The sequence below is a fragment of the Indicator indicator genome, chromosome 7 (genome assembly GCF_027791375.1).
Source record: "Indicator indicator isolate 239-I01 chromosome 7, UM_Iind_1.1, whole genome shotgun sequence".
In the NCBI taxonomy this organism is placed as follows: Eukaryota; Metazoa; Chordata; class Aves; order Piciformes; family Indicatoridae; genus Indicator; species Indicator indicator.
Window position 1 is genome coordinate 36384130 of NC_072016.1, and position 22321 is coordinate 36406450.

A 22321-nucleotide genomic window follows, 5' to 3' on the forward strand; every position below is an offset into this window, starting at 1 on the left:
TCCACCACCTCGCTGAAATAGAAGCTTTGCCCTCCAAGTGTCTGAAAAAGCCTTAGTTGTGCTTTTTCTCTCCCTTCTCTTTAAGAAGCCCCCCTCCCCTCCCTTACATGGATGATTAGGGGACTTGAGCACCTCCCCTATGAAGAGAGACTGAGAGCCCTGGGGCTATTTAGTCTGGAGAAGAGAAGACTGAGAGGGGATCTGATCAATGTCTATCAATAGCTGAGGGGTGGGTGTCAAGTGGAGGGGGCCAGGATCTTTTTAGTGGTGCACGCTAATAAGACAAGGAACAACAGATTCAAACTTGAACATAGAAGATTTCACTTCAACATGAGGAGAAACTTCTTTACAGTGAGGGTGACAGAACCCTGGAACAGGCTGCCCAGAGAGGTTGTGGAGTCTCCTTCTCTGAGACTTTCAAAACCCACCTGGATGCCATGCCATCCATGCCACCTGTGCTGACTACCCTTAGGTGATCCTGCTTTGAGAGGGAGGTTGGACTTGATGATGTCTTGAGGCCCCTTCCAGCCTCTGATATACTGTGATACTGTGATACGTGTCTATGGCAATAGGACCACAGCAAGCAGGGTGTTCCCCAACTTCCCCAGCCCTAGCAGTGCAGGCAGCAGTGAGGTGCAGCCAGCTGCTGCCTGTGATTTCAGTGCTGAAGCAGGAAGAGTCATTGCATCAGGCCTTGGGCAAGCTGGGGCCCTGCGGTTTCTCTCCCCGAGCTCGGGGGGTGGCTGTGTGGCTCTGAGCAAGCCCTTTGGAGAAGTGAGGCTTGCAGCAGCAGCAGGCACCATGCCAGCCCCCAGAAGGGGAACTGAGCTTTCAACACCCATCCTGCTGTGCCTTCAAGCATCGATTTTGCTGTGCCCAGGGTGCAGCTTGCACACTGTGCAGCAAAGCATCTCAGATTGGATATTAGGAAGAGATTCTTCATCCTGAGGGTAGTGAGACACTGGAACAGGTTGCCCAGGGAGGTGGTAGAAGCCTCACCCCTGGAGGTTTTTGCAGCCAGGCTGGATGTGGCTCTGAGCAATCTGCTGTAGTGTGAGGTGTCCCTGCTCATGGCAGGGGGGTTGGAACTGACTGATCCTTGAGGTCACTTCCAATCTGAACAGTTCTATGATTCTATGATTCCTAGGTGATGCTTAACCCAAGACTGAAGGCAAAATCCAGGGGGATTTGCCTCTGGGGTGTCTCAGACCAGGTTAGCTGCAGGTTAATGCCACCAAGTGCTTTCCATTGGTACAGCCTGGGCCAAAACTCATGCTTGGGATGCTCACCATGCAGCCGATTGGGCTGTGGCAAAAGGGATGAAGACATGATGGTGCTTCCCAGGCAGCCAAATGCTAGGGTGGTGCTTTGCAGAGCTCCATGAGGGTGTCACAGGCAGGTAGTGGGTGCATCTGGGCAGCCCAGGCACTGCAAAGCAGGCAGAAGTGCCTCTTTCCTCCTCCAGAGCCTGTGGTTTCAAGCTGGGAGGAGGCTGGACTTGGGAGTAAACAAGGCAGGACTATGCAGGGACATGGAGAAGAAGGTTTGGAAGCACAGAAAAGGTTGATGTTAAAGAAGGAGGAAGGACAGAGGAATGCAGAGGGAGGACTTGGTCACGGATGAGACACCAGAAAACAGGGCTGGTAGGCCTGGGTTTGACACTGGGAATTATACTACTGGCACTCATACCAACTGTTTTGCCTTTGGCAGGTGCCCATGAGCTTGTCAGGATGGAGAGGTGAGGAAATCCACACTCTTCCAGGTCCTCACAACCTCCTCACACCCCCCCTGCCTGCATCCTGGACCCTGCAATGGTCTTGTCCTCCCCTCCTCTCCCCTTGAAGCTGGTGTGTATCTTCAGCCTGTCAGAGCAAAGGGGATGCTGGTGGCATCCACACCCTATCTGTTTCTGGGCAGCCCTTCTTTCTCTTCCCTCCAAGAGGGAAGTGTCTCCTTTCTCTTTGCCTGTGCCAGGGGCATGTATCTCCTCAGGGCCCAGCAGACCCTGAAACCATGATGCCCTTCTGCTAAGCTTTCCCCCACCACACTGGGTTCCTCGCTTGCTCTTGGCCGAGATGCCACCACCCGAAGCTGCTCCCTGCCTTGCTCGGTTGTTCCCAGTGCTCAGTCAAAACAAAGGCTCCTGAAACAAAGCCACAGCTTCCCTCACACCCTCTCCTCTCCCACAGCAGTGCCCAGGGCATCGAAAACCCCGTGTTTGAGGCAGTGCCTTCGGCGAGCGCAGAGACGCGGCCCCGGCCCCAGCTGTCCTACATGGCCAGCAGACAGCCCTCCGAGTCCGGCCGCCACCTGCTCTCTGAGCCCAGCACCCCCCTGTCTCCCCCTGGCCCTGGGGACTGCTTCTTCCCAACACTGGGTGAGTGACTGATGATGCTGAGCCCCCACAGGGACCACTGCATAGGGCTGGGAAGGAATGGGGTGGCCAGGGGTAAGAATGGGAAAGGGGAGGGTTAAATATCAGCTGTAACCTTTGTGTTATGTGGGACATCAAGCCCCAGGTCTTTGAGATGGGAATCAAAGAATCGCAGAATTGTTTCAGCTGGAAACGAGCTCTAGGATCAATGACCTAACAACACCATGGCCATTAAATCATGTCCCAAAGTGCCATGACCACGCTTTTCTTGAACACTTTCAGGGCTGGTGACTCCACAACCTCCCTGGACAGCCTGTTCCAATGTCTGACCACTCTTGCAGGAAAGAAATTTTTGCTAATATCCAACCTAAACCTTCCCTGGCACAATTTCAGGGCATTTCCTCCTGTTCTGTCACTTGATACTAGGGAGAAGAGACTGACCCCCACCTCACTACAGCCTCCTTTCAGGGAGCTGTAGAGAGTAATGAGGTCTCCCCTCAGCTTCCTTCTCTCCAGGCTGAACAATCCCAGTCTGGGAAGGATTCAAAGCCTCTGTTTTTTGTTTGAAAGCAGAACTTGGCTGCTTCCTGAAGCATATCCCTGCAAGCTGGACTAATACTCGGGGTCTGCCCTTTTCCAGATCCTGTTCCTGACTCACCAAATTCCTTCAAAGCCTAAAAACCCTGGAAGAAGCCACATCCCCCATATGCAGTGAGGAGAAGCCAGGTAGCCATTGGACCATATTCAACCAGCTGAGACCCCCAGGAGGTCAGCATGGCCATGGAGCAAAGCCTTAAAAACCGAAGCAGAGTGCTGGAGTCCTGCCCTGGAGTCCTGCCCTCGCCTCCTGTCCTGGCTCTGCCCTGGGGCTGGAAGTGAACCTCTCTCACCTGGATTTTGGGTTTTAAGTACCTTGTTTTTCTATGGAGAAGAGCCTGGCTCTGTACTGCTCACGTTTTATGGACTAGCTGAAAGCTGAGCATGCAGGGAAGGAAGGATGACTGCAAACCTCCCCAGGGATTTAACTTATTGCCAGGGGTTTAAGCTCTGCAGCATCAACCTGCTACTCCATCTCTGACTGAACATCCTCTCTGGGAGCGGATGGTAAAGTACTTGATCTACTGTGAGACAAAACAGGGTCACCAGCCAACCTTCTACTCTGTTTTTCTCTGCAAAACAGGAAGGGGAGAGGCTCCCTGATGTTGCCAGAGCCCTCCTTCCCCACCAGCCTTTTAAGACAGCTGTGGACTTGCCAGGCTTCTGCCTTTTCAGCTGGATGCACGTTGGGAGGAGCTTTATTTCTGCTGCAATTTAATCCTTGGCTTGGGATCAGGGGAGTTTCTCTTTCTCTTTGTTTCATTATCAGTGTTGATTAAAAGAAAAGGAAAAAAAAGAAAAAAGGATGTTTATATAGGTTTCTTTTGGTTTTTTTTTTTTTTTTTTTTTTAAAGGCCTGTAAATTAGAAAGTTCATCTGGAGGGTATTGGAGGATGTTCCTGTGACATGGCCCAGAGCCCCCAATGGAGAGGTGGGAAACATTCCAGCTAGCTTCCTCCTATCCTCTTGGAGCCAGCATGGCCAGAGCAGCTATCCCCAGGGCTACTGTCTCCAGGCATTTCAGAAGACACTGTGATACCCTGGGGCACGTGGGTGCCCTCAGAGCATCTGAACACAACACCCCAGCATTGCTTATCCAAAAGAAGTCAGGCTCTGGTGTGACTCAGCCCCAGGCCAGGAGATCAAGCTTTGTGGTAGATGTTGCTACTCCAAGTATGTGTGTGGGTTTTGTTTCTTCTGGTTTTGTTGTCAAGTGGGGAAAAACTAGCCACTAGACAAACATAAACCTCAGTCATCACTAAACAGCACGAGACCTGAGCTGTGCCAGGGCAGAGCATCCCCAGCAGCATGCTGGATCTACAAACACTGCCTGGCTGGAGGGAACAGCATTTCCCTCTGCAATGGGCCAGGGACATGCTGCAGGATTTGATTAATCCAGGGCTGGCTTCAGCAGCTTCAAGATGGTTTGGCCACAGGCAGCAGGATAAAGGAGAAGCCAGCACCAACGCCCCCAGCGCACATGCAACTTCCTGAGCACAGGGCCCAGGCTTGATTGCCACCCACGGGCTCAGCCCCTTTCCCAAGTTTTGCTAGGGAACCTTTCCCAGTGCCCCCAGCACTTCCCTCTCTCCCTGTCTCAGCAGCCACAGTCAGAAAGGCACATAGGGAATTTGCCTGCCCTCAGGTCCTAACCACCTCGAAAGCCTCTCTGAGTCCCTCCCATTTGCCAATGAATGAGGGAATGAAGTTTTGTTAGAAACAGATTTCTCTCTATGGAGTAGGAATCTCATTTTTTTGGGATGCCCTGAGCTGTGGGCAGGCAGAAGGGAGCTGAGCAGCCTTGTTCTCTGCCAGAGGCACTGCTGTGGCACCTTGGAACACTGCATGGCATCAAGGATCATTTGAGGCTCAACAAGGCTCTGGGCAAGCTGATCTAGTGGAGGATGTCCCTGCTTACTGCAGAGGGGGTTGGACTAGATGGCCTTTGGAGGTCCCTTCTAACCCAAACGATTTTATCATGGTATGATTTCCCACCTGGAAAGCTTGAGGTGATGGACACCCAGCCTTTCACATATGCTGGGAAAGCAGCCTTGGGATGCTGGAGTCCTCTGGTGGAGAAGCTGGCATGGTGTTGCACTTTTGGGTAGGATTTTTAACTGAATCACAGAATTGTGGAATGGTTTGGGTTGGAAGGGACCTTTATGGTCACCTAGTTCAATCCCCAAGGTGAAGGTGACCTAATAAGATCATAGAATTGTAGAATTGTTAGGGTTGGAAGGGACCTCAAGGATCAGCCAGTTCCAACCCTCCTGCCATGGGCAGGGACACCTCACACTGCAGCAGGTTGCTCACAGCCACATCCAGCCTGGCTGCAAAAACCTCCAGGGATGAGGCTTCCACCACCTCCCTGGGCAACCTGTTCCAGTGTCTCACCACCCTCATGGGGAAGAATTTCTTCCTAACATCCAATCTGAATCTCCCCACTTCTAGTTTTGCTCCATTCCCCCTAGTCCTATCATTACCTGACACCTCATGCTCATACCCTCATGGACCTTGCCAGGCTTGGGAATGCACATCAAGCAGGTGCCCTGCTGCTGGCTGCTTTCTGCCGCATCAGCACTCAGGGCTTTGCTCGCGAGCAGAGCAGCTGCTGTGCTTCACCTGAGCGAGCAGGCAGGAACAGAAACTGCAGAGGCTGAAGCAGCCCTGCCTGGGGGCAGCTGCCAGATCAGGATAGGGGTGGTGAAGAGCAGCTTTGAGGAGCCTTGCTTTGGTGCACATCCATGTTGCACTCTTTTTTTTCCACAGAAAGTGTGGTCAGGCATTGGAATGCCAGGTGGTGGAATCACCAACCCTGGATGTTTTTAAATGTGGTTTGGATGTGGTGCTTGGGGACATGGATTACGAGAGTACCCTGTAGAGTAAGGCATTTAATGGTTGGACTTGGTGATCCTGAGGGTCTCTTCCAACCTGAGTGTTTCTGTGATTCCCCTGGGCAGACACCCTTCCTCCTGCTGTGGGAAGAGTCCCAAAGACTCCAGAGCAGGGTCACCACCCCTTGGGGAAGTGCAGCTTCAGGCTTGCAGGAGCCTAGGTGACTCCTTCAATTCTCATGCAAGGTGATCAAGACCTTGCAAGTTGCAGCTCACCAGCTCGTGAAGGTTTTCTTTCCTGCAATGCTTTCTGGGCCAACTGCTTTCCTTTTATCGTCAGCATGTTACTCTCTTGCCCCTGCATTTCCTGCCCCCAAGAAGATGGGCAGTATTCCATGCACCTGTGCTCTCCTGGGTATCACAGATCACCACAGGACTTCCATGTCATCACCCAGCTCTATATCCTCTGCCTCTCCCATACACAGAAGGCCAAATCTTGAGGCACGTGGAGAGCTGAATGGATTCCAAACAATAACCCCCTTTGGTGCACCCTTGCATCAGCCTCGACTTGTGAAACCAAAGTTTCTAGTAGGTGACAAATTCCTGACAGACAGCATTTCATCACCCAGGCTCAAGGCCAGCAGTCACCAAGTGACATCCAGGACAGCCTTTCACAAGACCTAAGTGTCCTCAAGCTCCAAAAAAAAGGGCTGAGACTCTTCTCTCTATTCAGGAATTGGGTCACTGGCTTTGGCTGCTTTGTTTTGCTTCAGCGTGGTGGGGTTTCGATCATCGCTGCTGGCAGGGTTTGTGCTGGTGAGGTGGTGCAGAAACCCTGAGGACAAGGGAGGCTGCTGGGACACCACTTTGGCAGCGTGAAGCTATAAACTGTGCCACTTGTCTCTTCCAGCACTGGGAGGAGAAGGGGGCATTGCCATGGCAATGGGATTTGCTGACTCGGCACATGGCATTCCTCACCAGAGCAGCTCACTGGTGCTCCTGGGATGATGGGGGCAAGGAGGAGCTGGTGGTGTTTGGTGCTGCAGTTACATGAAGCTGCCTTATCTCCTTTTGGGGGAAGAGATTTACTTAGAGTCAAGCTGCAGCAGCAGCTTAAAGAGAAGGCTGGTGGTGCACAAGCAGGCGTGTGAATGGCCCGGGAGGGGGGAGCTGAGCGAGCAAAGCCTGAAGTGAGAGCTGCAAGCCAAGGTTTGCACTCTTGGGTGTGAGCTGTTTCCTCAAAACCTAGAGCAGAGCTCTGCAACATGAGCTCTGCCCGGAGATCAGAGAGATGGCAAGAGATAGCACATGGAGGTGGGGGAGAGGAAGGGTGGCAGGGTGTCACACAGGGTGTCACGCCTCCCTGTCTCAGCATTTGGGCTGGCTTTGTGCACACAGGTGCTTGCTCAGCTCCCTGCAGAGCTGGGGGCTTAGGAGGGACTCAGGGCTGGAAAATGCCCCCAGATCTTATGATGCTCTTTTCACAGAATCTCAGCATGGTCAGGGTTGGAAGGGACCTTTGGAGATCATCCAGTCCAACTCCCCTGCTCAAGCAGGGGCACCCCTAGCATCTTGCCCAGGGTCACAATGCCCAGGTGGGGTTGGAATCTCTCTAAGAAGGAGACTCCACAACCTCTCTGGGCAGCCTGCTCCAGGGCTCCAGCACCCTCATATCAAAAAGTTGCTCCTCCAGTTCAGATGGAACCTCCTGGGTTCCAGTTTGTGCCCCCTGCCCCTTGTCCTATCTGGCTCCATCCTCTTGCCCCTCATCCATTAGCTATTGTTGAGCCTTGTTCAGATCCCCTCTCAGGCTGCTCTTCTCCAGGCCTCTCAGCCTATCCTGCTCTCAGAGATGCTCAAGGACCCTCAGCATCATGGTAACCTCCACTGGACTCTAACCAGTAGTTCCCTGTCTCTCTTGAACTGGGAAGAACTGTGCAGAACTGGACACAGTACTGCAGATGTGATCTCACCAGGGCAGAGTAGGGCAGGAGAGCCTCCCTTGAACTGCTGGCCACACTCTTAGTGCACCCCAGGATCCCATTCAACCTCTTGGCCACAACAGCACATTGCTGGTTCATAGTGGACTTGATGTCCACTATGATTTCCAGGTACTTCTCTGTGGAGCTGCTTTCTAGCAGGTCAACCCCTAACCTGGCATTTATAGATGGGACATGGCAGCTCCCTGAAGAACTGCAAGAGAGGGACCTGGCAAAGTCCATGAGGGTATGAGCATGAGGTGTCGGGTAATGATAGGACTAGGGGGAATGGAAAAAAATAGAAATGGGTAGATTCAGATTGGACGTTAGGAAGAAGTTCTTCAGCATGAGGGTGGTGAGAGCCTGGAACAGGTTGCCCAGGGAGGTGGTGGAAGCCTCATCCCTGGAGGTTTTTACAGCCAGGCTGGATGTGGCTGTGAGCAACCTGCTCTAGTGTGAGGTGTCCCTGCCTATGGCAGGGGAGTTTGGAACTGGCTGATCCTTGAGGTCCCTTCCAAACCCTAACAGTTCTATGATTCTATATTCTGTACATATTCATTGCATTCCATATTCCTAGATTTTAGTGTTTGTAACTACAGCTTCATTTGCTTTCAACTGAGCTGCTCTGGCAAATTTTATGTTGGGGGTGGAATAATTTCAACCCATCACACTGGGTCACCACAACTTCATGTCCTGTGCTTGTAAACATTGTAAATTCTGTATATTTTGTACATATTCATTGCATTCTATTGTAGATTGTAGTTTTTGCTTGTAAATACAGGTTTCATTTGCTTCCAACTGAGCTGGTCTGGCAAAGTTAATGCTGGAGGGGAGCAGGATTTTCAACCCAAAGAATCACAGAATCAGCCAGCTGGGAAAACACCTCAGAGATCATCAAGTCCAACCTATTACCTAACACCTCCTGACAACTAAACCACAAGTGGTAGAAGCCTCATCCTGGAGGTTTTGAAGGCCAGGCTGAATGTGGCTCTGAGCAACCTGATCTAGTGTGAGGTGTCCCTACCCATGGCAGGGGTTTGGTACTGGCTGATCCTTGAGGTCCCTTCCAACCCTAACAATTCTCCGATTCTATGATTTTATTAGAAAAAATTTCTTCCCTGAAAGAGTCATCAAGTCCTGGACTAGATGATCCTTGAGGTCCCTTCCAACCCTAACAAAAATTCCATGATTCCAAGTGCCACTTCCAATCTTTTTCTGAGCACCTCCAGGGACGGTGACTCCACCACCTCCCTGGGCAGCACATTCCACTGGCCGATTACTCTTTCTGGGAAGAACTTTCTCCTCACCTCGAGCCTAAACTTCCCCTGGCACACCACACTTACCGACAAGGAAGGGTTGCCCTCATCCTCCACGGTGACCAGCAGGCTGTAGAAGCTCTGGCGCTCGCGGTCCGGCGGGGAGGGTCGGGTGGCGATCTCGCCGGTGACGCGGTCCATGCGGAAGGTGAGGTCCTCGTTGCCCCGGGTGATGTAGTAGGAGAGGACGCTGTTGAGGCCGATGTCCCTGTCGGTGGCACGTACCTGGGCCACTGCCGTGCCACCCCCGACGTTCTGTGGGGAGGGAGAGCGGGCGGTTAGGTGGCAGAGGGGGATGAGAGCGGTCACAGGCACTTCACAATCGTGGGGTTTTTTTTTTAGGCTGCTGCGCCTAGAAAATTTCCCACTGATTTTGAACAGAAAGCAGCAGAATGGAAATAAGTCACCACTGGATGCAAAAAAAGGAAGACAGCGATAAGGTCTAAATAATCCCAGTGGTCTGAAAAGCAACATCAAGTTAGTTTGTAAGCTAACTAACTCTTTCTTTTTGGCTTCCTTCGCTCTGGCAGATACAACCCCTGGCTTCTGCTGGCTTGGCTGACCTTGAATCATAGAATCAACCAGGTTGGAAGAGACCTACAAGATCATCCAGTCCAACCTATCACCAAGCCCTAAGCAATCAACTAGACCATGGCACTAAGGGCCTCATCCAGTCTCCTCTTGAACATCTCCAGGGATGGCGACTCCACCACCTCCCTGGGCAGCACATTCCAATAGGCAATCTCTCTCTCTCTGAAGAACTTCCTCCCAATATCCAGCCTATACCTCCCCCTGGCACACCTTGAGACTGTGTGCTCTTGTTCTGCTGTTGGTTGCCTGGGAGAAGAGACCAACCCCCACCTGCCAACAACCTCCCTTCAGGTAGTCGTAGACAGCAATGAGGTCACCCCGAGCCTCCTCTTCTCCAGGCTAAACAGTCCTAGCTCCCTCAGCCTCTCCTCACAGGGCTTGTGTTCCAGACCCCTCATGAGCCTTGTTGCCCTTCTAACATCTTGGCTGTGTTGCTTTGTTGTGGCTAAGGACTAACAAGCTACTCTCTGCTCTTCTCCTTTCTTCTCTATTCCTGTGTACAGGGAGAGGGAAGGGAGAAGGGCTGGGGGTGGGAAGCTATCAGTAGCAGCCTGGTTTTGCCCAGGGGGGTTCTTGTGTTGTTTGTAAATTGTACCTGCATGTAAATATTGTATATTTTTGTACATATTCATTACATTGATTATTTTAGCTTGTAGTTTTGCTTGCAAATACAGCTTCATTTGCTTTCAACTGAGCTGGTCTGGCAATTTTATGTTGGGGGGGTGGAATTTCAATCCACCACAATAATGTATGCACTAAAATATATAGAGAGGGGCTTGAGCTCCAAACCCCTGCCCCTACACCCAGCAGCCAAGCAGAAGGCTGCTCTCCTTCACCTGCCATTCCTCAGAAGATTTGTGAAGGCTCTAGAGCAGAAGTCTTATGAAGAGTGCTTGAGGAAACTGGGGTTGTTTAGTCTGGAGAAAAGGAGACTCAGTGGAGACCTTCTTGCCTGATACAATACCTGAAAGGAGGTTGGTGTGAGGTGGTGGTTGGTCTATTCTCTCAAATAACTAAGGATAGGACAAGTTGCATCAGGAGAGGTTTGGGTTAGACACAATGAAAAATTTCTTTCCATAAAAGGGTTGTGAAGCCCTGGACCATGCTGCCCAGGGCAGAGGTGGAGTCCCCATCCCTGGAGGGATTTCAAAGCCGTGTAAATGTGGTGCTGAGGGGCATAGTTTAGTGGTGGACTTGGCAGTGCTGGGTTAATGACTAGACTTGACTTAAAGATCTCTTCCCAACCAGTATGATTCTACCAGCTCGTGGATGCTGTTTCTGCAGTGCTTATTGCAACCAATATTTTATTAACAGAGGCACCTTTGTGCCAAAAATGATTGGAAGACACTCACCCTCTGCCACTACCTGGGGATCAGCTGCAGGCTTAGCAATGAAGGCTCTGCCCTTCACTTAAGCACCCTGATCTTACTTGGATTGAGACTCTGACATGAAATGTGTTTCCTATATTAGCTTTTAGAAAGCAGTGGAACAAAACTACCAGGTGATATTTGCTGGTAAGCCACCAGAGCTGCTACACCTCAGAACTGCACCTTTTTCCTGCCTTACAGCATCTCCCATTTGTTGCAACGAACCGCTTTGAGTCATAGAATCACAGAAACATTAAAGATCATCAAGTCCAACTGTCCACCCAACACCACCATGCCCACTAAACCATGTTCCCAAGTGCCATACCTACATGTTTTTTGAACACCTCCAGTGATGGTGACTCCATCACCTCGCTGGGCAGCCTGTTCTAATGCCTGACCATTCTTTCAGTAAATAGTTTTTTCCTGATGTTCAACCTAAGGCTCTCCTGGGGTAATTTGAGGCCATTTCCTCTTGTCCTGTCACTTGTTACATTCAGTCCAACTGTTAACCCAGCACTGCCAGGACACCAAGAAACCATGTCCCTCAGCATCATGTCTTTTAGCTTTTGAATTCCTTCAGGGACAAGGACTGCACCTGCCCTGAGAGCAGCCTGTTCCAGGGTTTCACAACCCTTTCAGGGAAGAAATTTTCCATCATGTCCAACCTAAATCTTCCCTGGCACAACTTGAGGCCCTTTCTGGTTGTCCTATTGCTGGTTACATGGGAGAAGAAGCTGACCCTTTCTTGTTGTGCTGTTGCTGACCTTGTTGTCCTGAGGCTGACCCTTTCTTGTTGTGCTGTTGCTGACCTTGTTGTCCTGAGGCTAACCCTTTCTTGTCGTCCTGTTGCTGACCTTGTTGTCCTGAGGCTGACCCTTTCTGGTTGTCCTGTTGCTGGTTACATGGGAGAAGAAGCTGACCCTTTCTTGTTGTCCTGTTGCTGACCTTGTTGTCCTCTTGCTGGTTACATGGGAGAAGAGGCTGACCCTCACCTCACTCCAACTTCCTTTCAGGGAGTTATAGAGAGCCAGAAAGTCTCCCCTCAGCCTCTTTTTCTCCACACTAAACAATCCCAGCTCCCTCAGCTGCTCCTCATAATACTTGATCTCCAGACCCTGTGATAGAAAGCTGCATATGAGGTCCTATCTAGGCTGGCAGAGCCTGGCAGGGTGTTAAAACCCAGCCTGTGTGCAGAGGTGAAGGCTGTGTAATGGACTCAGAGCTCAGAGCTAATTATTTTTGGATAGTCCCATTACAGGGGAAATCAAAACAGAAACTCTGCTCTTCAACCAGCTCTGAACATGCATTAAGCAGATAAGAAAAACCCTAATGGGGCCATAACTTCAATGCCAAGCCATTAATCAGGAGCAGCACTTTCTCACAGCTAAGTGTCGCTGGCTATTACTCGCATTTCATTTCTCATCATCAAATTGAGAAACCCCAGGCCCAGGAATTAAGCTGTCAGGAAATAAGTTGTCTTTTCTCATGCCTGATTGTGTTTTATTGCTTAATTATGGGGCTCTTGCCGAGCTGCTTCCTGAGAGCAATTCCTACTCTGCACCACGCTGCCTCTTGTGTCACTTTGGTGGTGTTTCCATGGGTGTGTAGCCACTTCTTCCTGCTGATCCCTGCAGCCTCACAGGCTTAAGCTGACTGCAGAGCTCTCTCCTAGCCCAAACCCAGAAGACTGTCACAGCTGAGGGCTTGCCAGGGACAACCAACCCTGAAATAACACAGGGTGAGGTTTGCAAGGGGCTGGCAACCCTGAAACGGCCAAAGTCGAGGTTTGCTAGGGGCCATCAACCCTGGCATCACCCAAGGTCAGGTGTGTAAGGAGCTACCAACCCTGTAATGACCTAAGGTAAGGTTTGCAAGGGGCCAGCACCTCTGAAATGACCAAATTGCAAGGCGACAGCAACCCTGAAATGACCCAAGGTGAGGTTTGAAAGGAGACAGCAACCCTGAAATCACCCAAGGTCAGGTATGCAAGGGACAACCAACCCTGAAATGACCTAAGATGAGGTTTGCAAGGGAGCAGCAACCTTTAAATCCCCCAAGGTGAGGTTTGAAAGGGGCCAGCAACCCTGAAATCACCCAAGGTCAGGTGTGCAAGGGATTAACAACCCTGAAATGACTTAAGATAAAATTTGCAAGGGGCCAGCAACCCTGAAATGACTCAAAATCAGATTTGCAAGAGCCCCATAAAACTTAAATGACCCAAGGTGAGGTTTGCAAAAGGCAACCAAACTTTAAACCCTCTGAGGTGGGGTCAGGCCTCTCCTTGAGAGGATGGAAGGAGAGGAGCAGTGCTGGGTGCTCACCTCGCTCACGCTGACGTTGTAGCCGAAGGGGCTGTCGATGATGGGAGGGTTGTCGTTGACGTCGAGGATGTTGACTCGTAGAGTGTGCTCCTTCCTCCGGGGAGGCACACCACCATCTGAGGCTTGGATCTGCAAGTTGAGGTTGGATTTTCAAGAACATGCTGTTTGTAAGCTCACAGCCTCAAGAAAACAGCCTGGATGCTCCAAACCACAGAGAACCATGGAATCGTAGAATTGTCAGGGTAGGAAGGGACCTTAAGGATAATCTAGTTCCAACCCCCTGCCATGAGCAGAGACACCTCACACTAGAGCAGGTTGCTCAGAACCACATCCAGCCTGGCCTTCAAAACCTCCCGGGATGTGGCTTCCACCACCTCCCTGGGCAAACTGTGCCAGTCTCTCACCACCCTCATAAGGAAGAATTTCTTCCTAACATCCAATCTGAATCCACCCATTTCTAGTTTGTTCTACTCCCCCTAGTCCTATCATTACCTGACAGCCAAAAAAGTCCCTCCCCAGCTTTCTTATAGGGCCCCTTCAGATACTGGAAGGCCACAATAAGGTCTCCTGGGAGCCTTCTCTTCTCCCGACTGAACAGCCCCAACTCTCTCAAGTCTGTCTTTATAGGAGATAAGCTCCAGCCCTCTGATCATCCCCAGAATCAATCACAGAATGTTAGGGGTTGGAAGGGACCTCAAAAGATCGTCTTGGTCCAATCCCCCTGCCAGAAGAAGCCCAAGGAGAGGTAAGGCAGGTGGTTTGGGGCTTACCCTTAAGGTGTAGTGATCCAGCAGCTCCCTGTCCAGCGGCCGTGCCACGAACACCTCCCCGTAGGTGTTGTTGGTGGTACGGATCTCAAAAGCCCGGCCAATGTTCCCCGAAGCCAGTGAGAAAGTCACCTGCAAACACCATGGGGAAAGCAAACAAGGGCAAGCCAAGGTGATGCTCTGAGGAGCAAGGAGAGAAAGGAGACCCTACAAAAATAAAGCCAGTGTTGCCCTCAGGTGATCTCTGAACGTTTTATATTGCTCAGCTCTGATGCTTAGGGTCCACAGCTCTGCTGGCTCATTGCAGTCCCACCAAAGTCACACCCATGGGCCAGCCCCAGTCTCCTCCACAGCCCTTCCATGATGCTTGCAGGTGTTGGTATTTAAGGAACCTCATTAAGACCTGTCTGCATGGTAAAGAAAATAACAAATGGCCAAGAGCTTTCTGCTCAGCCTGTTAAGGGCTTTGCTGCATTTCCCCATGCTGGGAGAGGCCACAGCTGGTTTTCAGCTCCTTTTGACACATGGCCCTCAGAGCTCTTTGCCCTGGACAGCCCAAGGACAATGATTTTCCTCTCCTCCTGCATGCCTTGACTGAGGAGTGCTAGCACTCACTGCAACACTCCCCCCCCAAAAAAAACCCCAAACTGGCTGGCATCAGTAAGCAGAGTTTGCTCTGCTGGGGATGAAGAGGAGGGGAAGAGGTCAGAAAGATGCTGCTGGAGGCATTTCTGCCTTGGTGAAACAATCCCACAGCCTCTTGGGCAACCTCAAACCTGCTGTGCTGGCCTCCCTACCTGCCCATTGCTGCCTGCATCTGGGTCACGAGCCAGGACCACGGCCACCCTCTTGCCAACCGGGCTGTCCTCTGCCACACTCACAGACGAGTCGGAGGTGATGTCAAACTGGGGGCTGTTGTCGTTCTCATCCAGGACTGTGATGGTCACCTGCAGGCATGCCACAGGGCTCAGGTAGGAGCTGGTCCCCTGCCCACCCAGCATCAATAGTCAGCTGGACACCCCTGGCACAGTCTTGATCTGCTATGAGGTAAGTAGTGTCTACCCCATGTTGAAAAGGGCACAGGTATTTGAGCCCAGGAGCTGAAGCTACATCCAGGGAGTAGTGTCCACCACCCCATGTGGGAACGGGCACAGGTATTTGAGCCCAGGAGCTGAAGCTACATCTCTGTCTGCAGGAGATGAGGAGGGATGCTTAGAGGCTGGAGGAGGAGCTCAAGGGTGCTGCAACTTTCAGGGGTTGGATTTTTCTATGGAGCATCCTCCTCCAAATATCTGGACACACAGCAGCTCACACTGCTGCAGGGTGACCCTTTCCTTCTAAGCGTCTCCTGAGCAGTGATTTCATCCCTGCTCACAGCACCAGAGGTTGGACAGGGTTTGCTTTAAAGCCAAACAGGCACAAAAAAGACAGAGCTGTGTGTATTTAACTCAACCAGCGCAAGGTGGGCATAGAGAAGAGCTGAGCTCCCTCCTGGGATAACCTCACACAGGGGTGAGTGAGAGACCAGGCAGGAGATGCTTGGAGGGATACTTCATCAGAAGGGACCAGGCTCCCTCAGCCACAATTAGCCAGAGGAAATGCTCTCATCGTGTTTGCAATCAAAGCACTGCAACATGACACAGAAATGGGAGAGGAAGAGCCCTTCTGTTCCCGGGGCTCTATTTATGGGTGCCCCAAGTCCCCAGGTGTGGCCAGGCTGAATGTGACAACATCCCAGAGGAAGCCAGGGAGTGAGCTGTGTGCCTGGGGGTGACTTGGTTATTGTTGATGCTGAATGACAGAGAGGCAGGAGCTGGGGAGAGCCCATTCAGCTGCGGTGATGGATCCAGCAGCTGCTGTCCCACGTGTCAGATCAGGACATTGGGATTTCTGCTGGTCAGCAGCAGGGTGGCCCACAAGCACCTCACCATGTTCCCAGGTGGGATCACAGAGTCTGATGGTGGTGGGACAGGACTGGAGAACTCTGCCCCAGTCCCTCCTCACAGTTCAGTATGGAGTTCAAGGTGGACCCTGGCCCCTAAGATGATGCCAGCGCGATGGCCACGCTTACCTTCTGTTGGAGGAGAGCAAATGGGGAGAGAGAAAACAAAGAACCAAGAGTTAATGGTGGATGAGGACATGGAAGGGGCACTGCGCAGCCCTGCATCCCACCACAGCAGTGCTAGGGGCCTCAGGACCCCCACTGAAGAGATTCAGAGGCTCCTCTATAGGTACATCCCTTTGTATTTGGTGTATTTCCCCTTGCCCTGGGAAAGGCCTGGCAGTGTGTGGAGAACACAGCCACCAACACCCATGGGTTGGGGCAGGCAGCATCACTGCCTTTGCCATCCAGCACCCTTTGAGAGGCAATAGGCGAATCAAGACCTGATGCTGCCCATCACTGCAGGCCAGTCTCTAGTTTCAAACTCCTCCCTGGGGCCTTGCTTTTCCAGATGGACCAAATCAAGCACCTCACTGCTGCCTGCATTGCTAGGGCTGGGGAAGTTGGGGAACATCCTGCTTGCTGTGGTCCTATTGCCATAGACACGTATCACAGTATCACAGTATATCAGAGGCTGGAAGGGACCTCGAGATCATCGAGTCCAACCCCCCTGCCAAAGCAGGGTCACCGAGGGTAGTCAGCACAGGAATGCATCCAGGTGGGTTTGGAAAGTCTCCAGAGAAGGAGACTCCACAACCTCTCTGGGCAGCCTGTTCCAGTGCTCTGTCATCCTCACTGTAAAGAAGTTTCTCCTCATGTTGAGGTGAAGTCTTCTATGTTCAAGTTTGAAGCTGTTGTTCCTTGTCTTATTAGTGTGCACCACTGAAAAGAGCTTGGCCCCCTCCACTTGGTACCCACCCCTCAGCTATTGATAGACATTGATCAGATCCCCTCTCAGTCTTCTCTTCTCAAGACTAAACAGCCCCAGGTAGAAGCTACTCACCACTGTGGAGTCAATCTTCGGTCCTCCATCATCAGCCACCACTGTCAAGGTGTAGAAGTCTCCTTTCTCTCTATCCACCTGGCCTTTGACAGTGATCACACCCTGCCAGGGATGAACAACAGCCATGCTGGTCACCAACAATCAGGTGCAGCAAGCCAGGAGGGGATCAGGCTGTGGCTACTTACAGTGATGCCGTTGATTTTGAACAGGGAGAGCGCCTGGGCGTTGGTGTTGGGGTCAAACTTGTAGGTGATCTGGTTGAGGTTGTCGATGGAGCGGGCCTGGACCCGGAGCACCTCGGAGCCCAGGGGGATATTCTCCATGATCACAGCCTCGTAGCTGCTGTTGGAGAACTGCACAGCCTCATCCAGCTCGTTCAGCAGGCTGACGTACACGCTGCAGAAGCCCTGGTTGTTGGGGGGCGCCTGGTCCGTGGCTGAGACGTTCATCAGGTAGCTGGTTTTGGTCTCGTAGTCCAGGTAGTCGATGGTGGTGATGAGGCCTGTGCTCTCATCGATCTCAAACTTCCCTTCTGCGCCCGACAGGATTTTGTAGTTCACCAGACCGCCGTTCCCTGGGGCAGGAGCAGGAACAGGAGCCGTGGTGCTGGCTGGACCGAGCATCCCAAAGAAGCAGGCACCACCCATGCCAACTTCAACCACGGAGTGGACCCCATCCCGCATGGGGATTTCAAGCTGGCCAAGCCAAGATCCATGCAATGGCTGATTTTCCCACTTCTCCCCCCAAGCTGGGTGTCTCTCACCTCCAGCTTCCTACCTGTGTCTCGGTCAGTGGCCCGGACCACCACCACCGAGGTCCCTATGCCTGCTGTCTCCCGCAGCCCCAGGCGGTTATACTGGCGCTGGGTGAACACCGGCACCTCGTCATTGACATCTTCCACATAGACAATCACCTGCAAAACCCCCCCACAGAGGAACCACAGGTCAGCTGGGCAAGCTCAGGAAACCCTCCCCAGCTCCTCATGCTTGTGAGGGAAAAACACATCCTTCACAGCACTCCTCTGCTGCATGGGAGGAACATCATCTCTGCTACAAATGCCACGTTTAACACCAGAGATTGAAACCAGCCCTGTGGTTGGGGTGACTCAGTCCTCCCCTGGCTGGAGGGACACACAGCCTGTGCATGAATTCACAGAATCACACAATCAACCAGCTTAGAAAAGACCTCAGAGATCATCAAGTCCAACCTATACCTAACACCTAGCACCTACTGACAACTAAACCACGGCTCCAAGTGCCACATCCAATTTTTTTCTGAACACCTCCAGGGACGGTGACCTCACCGCCTCCCTGGGCAGCCTATTCCAATGGCCAATTACTCTTTCTGAGAAGAACTTTCTCCTCACCTCCAGCCTAAACTTCCCCCGGCACAGCTTGAGACTGTGTCCTCTTGTTCTGTTGCTGGTTGACTGGGAGAAGAGACCAAACCCCTCCTGGCTGCAACCTCCCTTCAGGTAGTTGTAGACAGCAATCAGGTCTCCCCTGAGCCTCCTCTTCTCCAGGCTGAACACCCCCAGCTCCCTCAGCCTCTCCTCATAGGGCTTGTTCTCCAGACCCCTCCCCAGCCTTGTTGCCCTTCTCTGGACACATTCAAGTATCTCAATGTCCTTCTTAAACTGAGGAGCCCAGAACTCCATGCTTTGGGATCTCCTGCTGGAAACCTTGCAGTCAGAGGCCCTGTAACATGGCAACGCTGACGGCTCGGTGGGAAATTTTGTTCCAAGTTCAGCAGGTCGAGCTGCTGCTTCCCCAGGGGACATCCTTTCTCCTCCTGGTTTGCTGCTTGCTGCTGGTGCTGCAGGCAAGTCATGCTCGGCCAGAGCCCACCCCACCACTAGGGCTAAAAATAAATGCAACCAGAGGGCTGGGATTGTGGGAACTGTGGGAAGCTGGCGTGTCTCCCTGCTAAAGCTTATTGCCAGTGAGTCCTGGATTATTTAAAGAAATGCCTGGTCAGGAGATATGGCCTCCAACAGCTCAGCTCTCTTCCTCCTGATGGCTGAGTGGCATCTCACCAGGTGAGTGGGATTCTCTCCAACAGTGACTGCTGCACCACTGAGCAACCTCATCACATCGATTTGTCACAGGAAAAAAAAAAAAAAAACGAAAAAAAAAAAAACCAACAGTCCCCCTCCAAAGGGCTCCTCTCCACCCACGGGCAGCCCCTGGAGACTTCCTGTCAGTGTTTCCATGCCAAGATCTCTCAAACTTCCTGCATGCCTGCGAGGGCTGGAAATGACTGCCCTCTGATGAAGCATCCCAAATAGTTTGGATTAATTCCTCCTCCTCCACCCAGCCCTGCTGCCCTCCCCTCAGCAGCTGTGAGGTCCTTACCCTGACGGAGCTCCTCATGGGTCCCTGCTCTGTGTTGTAGGCCTCCACCTCCAGGACGTGAGAGGAGTTCTGCTCCCTGTCCAGGGGCCGCACGCCCCTCATCACCAGCCCGCTGCTGGGATTGATGCGGAAGTGGTTGTGCTCGTTTCCTGGTGGAGGGGAAAAGGGAGATGCATGCTGCCCATCCATCTGGCATCAGTCCTGGTGACACATCCAGCCCTCCCTTGGGAGCTATCTTGGAGGAAGATTATTGAGCAAGACCCAAGTCCCCATCTCATAGAGTGGTAGGAGTTGGAAGGGACCTCTGGAGATCATCATCCAGTCCAACCCCCCTGCTAAAGCAGGATCACCTAGGGCAGGTCATGCAGGAATGTGTTCAGGTGGGTTTGGAAAGCCTCTAGAGAAGGAGACTCCACAACCTCTCTGAGCAGCCTGCTCCAGTGCTCCATCACCCTTGCAGTAAAGAAGTTTTGCCTCTGGTTGAGGCAGAACTTCCTGTATTCCAGTTTGTGTCCACTGCCACTCATCGAAGGGCATGACTGAAAAGAGGTTGACCCCTTGTTTTTGACACCCAACCTTCAGATATTTGTAAACATTAATCAGATGTGAATTCATAATTCAGATGTTTGTTAATGCGAATCTCCTTCAGCTACCCCAGGGTTTGGTCCTGGTCAAGCCAGGAGCTACACTATCTGGGTGTCTATCCATGACAAATCATGCCCTGGCAATTAATCCTAATGCTAAAATTTTGTTCTGTGGGCTGGAAAATGCAAAAGGATGGGGGAGCACAACCTCCCAAGGCTGTGTGTTGGATGGCTGAAGCCATCAGTGCACACAGGGATACCTGGACTTACCCTTGACAATCCTGTACCACACTCTCCCGTTAATGCCTTCGTCTGCATCTGTGGCTTTCACCTTCATGGGAAAAGAAAAGCAGTGAAAGGTGTAGGGCAGACATTTCCAGACTGTGACAAGTCCTCTTAGTCTGCTGAGGCTGGACCACCTCAGCCACTCCTCATCTGCTCTCCAGATCCTTCACCAGCTTTGTTGTCCTTCTCTAGATGCATTCCAGCACCTCAGCATCCTTCTGAAGACAAAACTGAAGCCAGTATTTGAGGTGTTTCCTCATCAGTGCCAAGCACTGAGAGAACAATCCTTTCCTTAGTCCTGCTGGCCACAGTGTTCCTGATACAAAAGACTTCACCACTAAGGAGCTTCCCTGCTAACAGAGCTCCAGTTCCTGATGGGCAGGCAGCCCACAGCCTCAGGGCAAGTCACCCAAGCAGCAGCATATGTAAAAACGACCAAAAGAAACACAAATGCAACCAGCCTAGAGCATGCTGGTGGTCTGGACACTGGTCTGGGTCGTTGCAAGACCGCCAGCAGTGGGTGGGAGGACCCTTCAGCTGTGATGCACTGCACAGTCCATGCACAGAGTCAATCAGCCGCCTACCCCCAGAAACCCAAGACACGGCTCCCCTCTGGTGTCGCTGAACAACACTGCAGTGTTTTTTGCTCAACCCCCAGCCAGCAGCACGCTGGCCTCAGCAGCTGGAAAGCTGGATGTGGTGAGGGGTAGTGGGGTCTGGGCTTCTTCCCCAGCTGGCATCGAGCCACTGCATCTCCCCCCCCTGCAGAAATCACTTCCCACACAGCATCCCAATCCCAGCCGCATTGGTGGCCACTTGCAAGTCCCTGGGATGAGGAGGCAGGGAATGTCTTAGCTTTTATTCTCCTCCCCTCCTTCCCCCAGCAAGGCATCTTCTACTGCAGTTCTCCCTGCAAATACTACCCAGCGGTTTCCTTTCCCCAGGCAAGTGTGGGTCAGTGCCTAGACATGCACTGAAAAGAGGAGGGCAAAGGATGCAGGTGCAAGGGAACAGCAAGGCCAGTTACAGGGACTCACTTGCACAGCCCTGAGCTTGCAGGTGTCAGAGATGCTCTTTGGAAATGAAGTTTTGAGATCACAGAATCACAAAATGTTAGGGGCTGGAAAGGACCTCAAAAAATAATCCAGTCCAACCCCCCTGCCAGAGCAGGATCACCTATACTAGATAACACAGGAACACATCCAGACAGGTCTTGAATATCTTCAGAGAGGGAGATGCTTCAAATTCCTCTTGTTCCCCTTCACCAAACCAGCCCATGCCAGCAGAAGCCTTAGAAAATGCTGACTGACTTGCAAACTATGTGGATTTCCCACCCCTGTGCCATTTGCCTTGACCTCAACTGTCCCAGATCAGTTCACCTCTTGCTTTATGGTCAGATACAAACCCTGTACCACGTTTCACCATGGATCAATCGCTTTAGAATCACAGAATCATAGAATTGTTTAAATTGGAAGAGACCTTTAAGATCATCAAGTCCAACCACTAAACAAGTGCTGCCAAGGTCCATCACCAAACCATGTCCCTCAGCACCACATCTACATGGCTTTTAAACCTCTCCAGGGATGGGGAATCCCTGGGCAGCCTGGGCCAGAGCTTGACAATCCTTTTGGGAAAGACATTTTTCCCAGTGTCTACTCTCAAAATCCCATGGCACAACATGAGAATGTTTCCTATTCTATCACTTGCTACCTTCCTTTCACAGCAGAGAGCTCTCTCTCACACCAACTTTCCCACCCTCAGGGCTCCCTGTAGTAATTTCTGGGCAGAACCTGGGTTGTTTCCTCTTACATGTGATGGATGAGTCCTGTAGCAGCAGGGGAGCAATGCCCAGGCAGACTGGCTGCCTTGGCATGGCCCTAGCTCCATCCTGGGAAAGACTTTTGTATCAGCCAAACCACTGTGCTACAGTAGGGTTGAAGCCTAAGGAGTAGGAGACAAATCTTTGCAGCTTTTTGCACCACTCTATGCCCTGCTGTACCCAGGAAG

At 51.8% G+C, this 22321-nt stretch overlaps 1 protein-coding gene across 1 annotated transcript in view; it reads right to left on the minus strand.

The window, feature by feature from the left end:
• CDH23 (cadherin related 23) overlaps nucleotides 1-22321 on the minus strand; it is a 314789-nt gene that overhangs the window by 36829 nt on the left and 255639 nt on the right. Inside the window, exons 27-36 of the mRNA XM_054382408.1 lie at nucleotides 20300-20360; nucleotides 19446-19594; nucleotides 17869-18004; nucleotides 17277-17665; nucleotides 17092-17193; nucleotides 16218-16220; nucleotides 14944-15093; nucleotides 14150-14278; nucleotides 13380-13508; nucleotides 9128-9355 (exon numbers count right to left, since the gene is read on the minus strand). Of these exons, the coding sequence (XP_054238383.1) occupies nucleotides 9128-9355; nucleotides 13380-13508; nucleotides 14150-14278; nucleotides 14944-15093; nucleotides 16218-16220; nucleotides 17092-17193; nucleotides 17277-17665; nucleotides 17869-18004; nucleotides 19446-19594; nucleotides 20300-20360 (1476 nt within the window). The remainder of the gene's footprint in view (nucleotides 1-9127; nucleotides 9356-13379; nucleotides 13509-14149; nucleotides 14279-14943; nucleotides 15094-16217; nucleotides 16221-17091; nucleotides 17194-17276; nucleotides 17666-17868; nucleotides 18005-19445; nucleotides 19595-20299; nucleotides 20361-22321) is intronic.